The sequence below is a fragment of the Aphis gossypii genome, unplaced genomic scaffold, assembly GCF_020184175.1.
Source record: "Aphis gossypii isolate Hap1 unplaced genomic scaffold, ASM2018417v2 Contig00880, whole genome shotgun sequence".
NCBI classification, from domain to species: domain Eukaryota; kingdom Metazoa; phylum Arthropoda; class Insecta; order Hemiptera; family Aphididae; genus Aphis; species Aphis gossypii.
In genome coordinates, this window is record NW_026083337.1 from 1 (window position 1) to 3,376 (window position 3,376).

At 26.0% G+C, this 3,376-nt stretch overlaps 1 protein-coding gene across 1 annotated transcript; it reads left to right on the forward strand.

Moving 5' to 3' along the window:
* Positions 1–1,255: 1,255 nt before the first annotated feature.
* On the forward strand, positions 1,256–2,193 carry LOC126555494 (uncharacterized). Its single transcript, XM_050210412.1, has 4 exons — positions 1,256–1,463; positions 1,636–1,683; positions 1,750–1,885; positions 2,013–2,193. Exons 1-4 carry the CDS (start codon positions 1,415–1,417, stop codon positions 2,191–2,193), a joined length of 414 nt encoding a protein of 137 aa, XP_050066369.1. The 5' UTR covers positions 1,256–1,414.
* Positions 2,194–3,376: the final 1,183 nt, after the last annotated feature.

The window sequence follows — 3,376 nt, forward strand, 5'->3', positions numbered from 1 at the left end:
AACAAATATCAAAAATCGTTTGAGGCTAAACCGTTATTTAACGCGGTTTTGTAAAAATTTAAATTTCAAACACTCATAAAATTTTTTGTCTGAATCCGGTAGAGTTTTTTTTACAGATATTTGAAGAAAAATGTATGGAGAACCTTGTACCAAATTTTCAAAACTTAGTTATAAAAGAAAAAATTTATGATTTTTCAACTTCAAAATTACTTGCAAATTTTCGCGTTTTCGACAGATTTCGTAAAAATTTGAACTATAAACTCTTATAAAAAAAAATTGTGACTAACGATTTTTAATTTTTTTTTGCTACAATAAAAACAACTCATAAGGAACCTTGTATTAAATTTTCAAAACTTTTGGTCATCCAAAAATTTTTTATCGACACTTTAAAAAAAATTTCTCAAAAAATCGAAAAATTCAGTGGTCTATAAATAACTCAAAAAAAGTCAAATTTTTTTGAAAATTTAACTATATACAGATACTACTGACATTAACATTTGGTGAAAATTTCAAGTATTTTCAGTGATTAGTTTTTGAATTAAAACCATGAAAAAAAATCGATTTTGTCGAAAACTGGTTTTGCGTAAAAATTGCCGTTTTTCCGTCATTTTTTTTTTGTTTTTCTCGATTTTTTTGAAAACTGTTGGAAAATGTTAACTTTTTACCTCTATAATGCACCAAGGATATTCACTTTTACATCGGAAACCACCCCCATAGTTTGAAATTGGAGCATTATTTCGACTAGTTATGCTGTACAGACACAAAAACAAAAAAAAAAAAAAAAAAACACACACCATTGTAAAATCAATACATTCATCACTTCGTTCAGAATCTAAAAAACATAAGTATTAAAAGTGACGTTTTGTCGAGTATAACATTATAAGAAATATTAAATAACATTTTATTATTTTTAGTTAATAATAAAAAAGAATAGGTTAGAATAGTTATATAGGCAATATTTTATTATAAAGTTTTTGCGTTGGATCTGGTAAATCAAGTGTAGCTGAAGGTTTTTCTACAGTTATATGGTTTCCTGTTAAATTAGTATTTACTGCTTTACTGACTAATAATATTTCTAATGAATAAATCATACATCTGTACAACATCACCAGCTGGGACATGTGGTAGAGGCATATTCTGCTGATAATCAAAAGCCAACACCTCACAATTTTTATTACTGGAAATTCCCTATGTAGAAATATAGAGTAAAATAAGTTTTTGTGGCTGGAAATTTCCTATGTAGAAATCATAGTGACCTTTTCATAGTCAATCATAAAATATAACCAGTGGTATAATTATTTGAGTAAGCAAGATTTAGTCTATTGACAGTTACTGAAGCATCAAAGTATTATAAAAATAAATTCTGTTGACATTTATAATTTCTGTTTTAATTAAAAAATTGATTGTATACATCATGACTTTTAACGGTGTTAATGCGCTTTTGGATCATGATTACTTACAAAGTAGTTTTACTCTTCAATTCTATATTATATTTATAATACATTTATATATATTAATTTAACTACATGTTTAAGTACTTAACCACTAATATAATTAACTATACTTATAAATTAAAATAAATTAATAATTTTGCATTCCTAATTTTACTAATTATATTTTCCGTTTAATATATAGTGCAAAATTATACCAATCATGAAGTGATTGAGATTGGAGCGACCGGTGGTATACTATTAAACAAAATATCATAAAAGGTCATATTCAATCATAGAAAAATTAATTATTTTACAGACAATGTTCAGTTTTGGCCAAAGGGTGAACAGCCACAATCATATAGTTTGATACCAGGTGTTCATCAAAATCAATATATTATTAGAGACAACCTTGGATTTCTTTACTTTAAAAGTAAAAAAACAGAAGAAAAAGTGTAAGTAATAATATATTTTATTCTATTTTTTAAACTATTTTGTATTATCATTTGAAATTTAGAGTTAAATTAATAAATTACAAAACACTAATAATATAATAGTTACAATTTGAACTTAATTATGTAGATACTTAAAATGTGAAGAAATCACAAGTAAATGCCCAGCAACTGGATCAATTTCTTCTAATCCAAATAATAAACATTTTCAACTACGGAGGTTACATAACCATGAAGTGCGACCATCAAATATAGAAATGAGGAAACTCCGAAGTTCAATTGGACATCAATGTGTTCAACAAATTGGATAACGACTGCTATCAATTGTTCACCTTTCAAGTGATTCATAGAAATGCTGTAAGTAATAAATTATACATCACATAATAAATCATCTTGTTTTTAACATTTTAGGTAAATACTTAAATAATTAATATTAATAAAATTTTAACTATTTATGGTTTTAGAGTTTTCCAATGGTATATGCTATACTTACAGGTAAAACTGAGGAAATATGTATAACAGACTGTATTATTTACATTTATTGTACTTACATTTTTAAATGTTGAATATTTATTATATATATAGTATATATATACTGTCCTTAGAATTCAATATTCATACATATTATGAACAATGCGATTTATTGAATACATATAAGTCATACACTTTAGAATCTTACTATATAAAACGTGAATATAATATAAAACGTTATAATTTTTAATAATTAGGATTTAAGATAAACACTTACAAATACAGCTAGGTTAACAAAGAAATAACGCGCTAAATAGTGAAAACTGAAAAGCGGAATGCCAATACAGAATGATAATAATTATTATACTCGCTATATTATCAATCTAAATCTAAAACACGTGGTTTAAATAATTTGCCCATTATCATAATATTATATAAGTTCACCGTGTGTGCTTTGCACAGACACACGTTATTCGACCAGAAACATAAACAACTACCTATATATAATATATTATATATATAAGTCTATATAGACTTATAAATATATTTATAAATATATGTTATTTAATTTTACATTTTGGCACAGTGGGGACACAGTGCTTGAAACAATTTTCACACGGTTATTTCACCGTGAGTACCTTGCACGGATACACGTTATTCAACCAAAAACACATATATACCTATTATATATAAATATATAATAATATGTTTCACGGTTTCATCTCTTGTATATAGCACACTGCAGAGAACACCGTACTTGAAATAATTTTCTCACAGTTATTACACAGTGTTTTTTTACATTTACACACGCAATTTAACCCAAGAATATATTAACACTTTTATTGATTGATAATTTATTGAAGCTGCACAGTGCTCACACCGTGTATGAACGGTCTTATAAGCACCGTGTAAATATACAGACGTTGCACCTTCAAATTGCTACTCGGGAATAATTTTGGCTTTACTATCTATTATATTAATAATAGCCATATACATACTATTAAAATGTAGATACGTTAGCAA

Excerpts from the sequence above, each read along its gene's own strand:
- LOC126555494 (XM_050210412.1), top strand. The coding sequence starts at position 1,415 with ATGACTTTTAACGGTGTTAATGCGCTTTTGGATCATGATTACTTACAA. Across the intron at positions 1,464-1,635 it reads GGATCATGATTACTTACAAA|TGCAAAATTATACCAATCAT; the intron begins GTAGTTTTACTC and ends TTTAATATATAG. Across the intron at positions 1,886-2,012 it reads AAAAAAACAGAAGAAAAAGT|ATACTTAAAATGTGAAGAAA; the intron begins GTAAGTAATAAT and ends TTAATTATGTAG.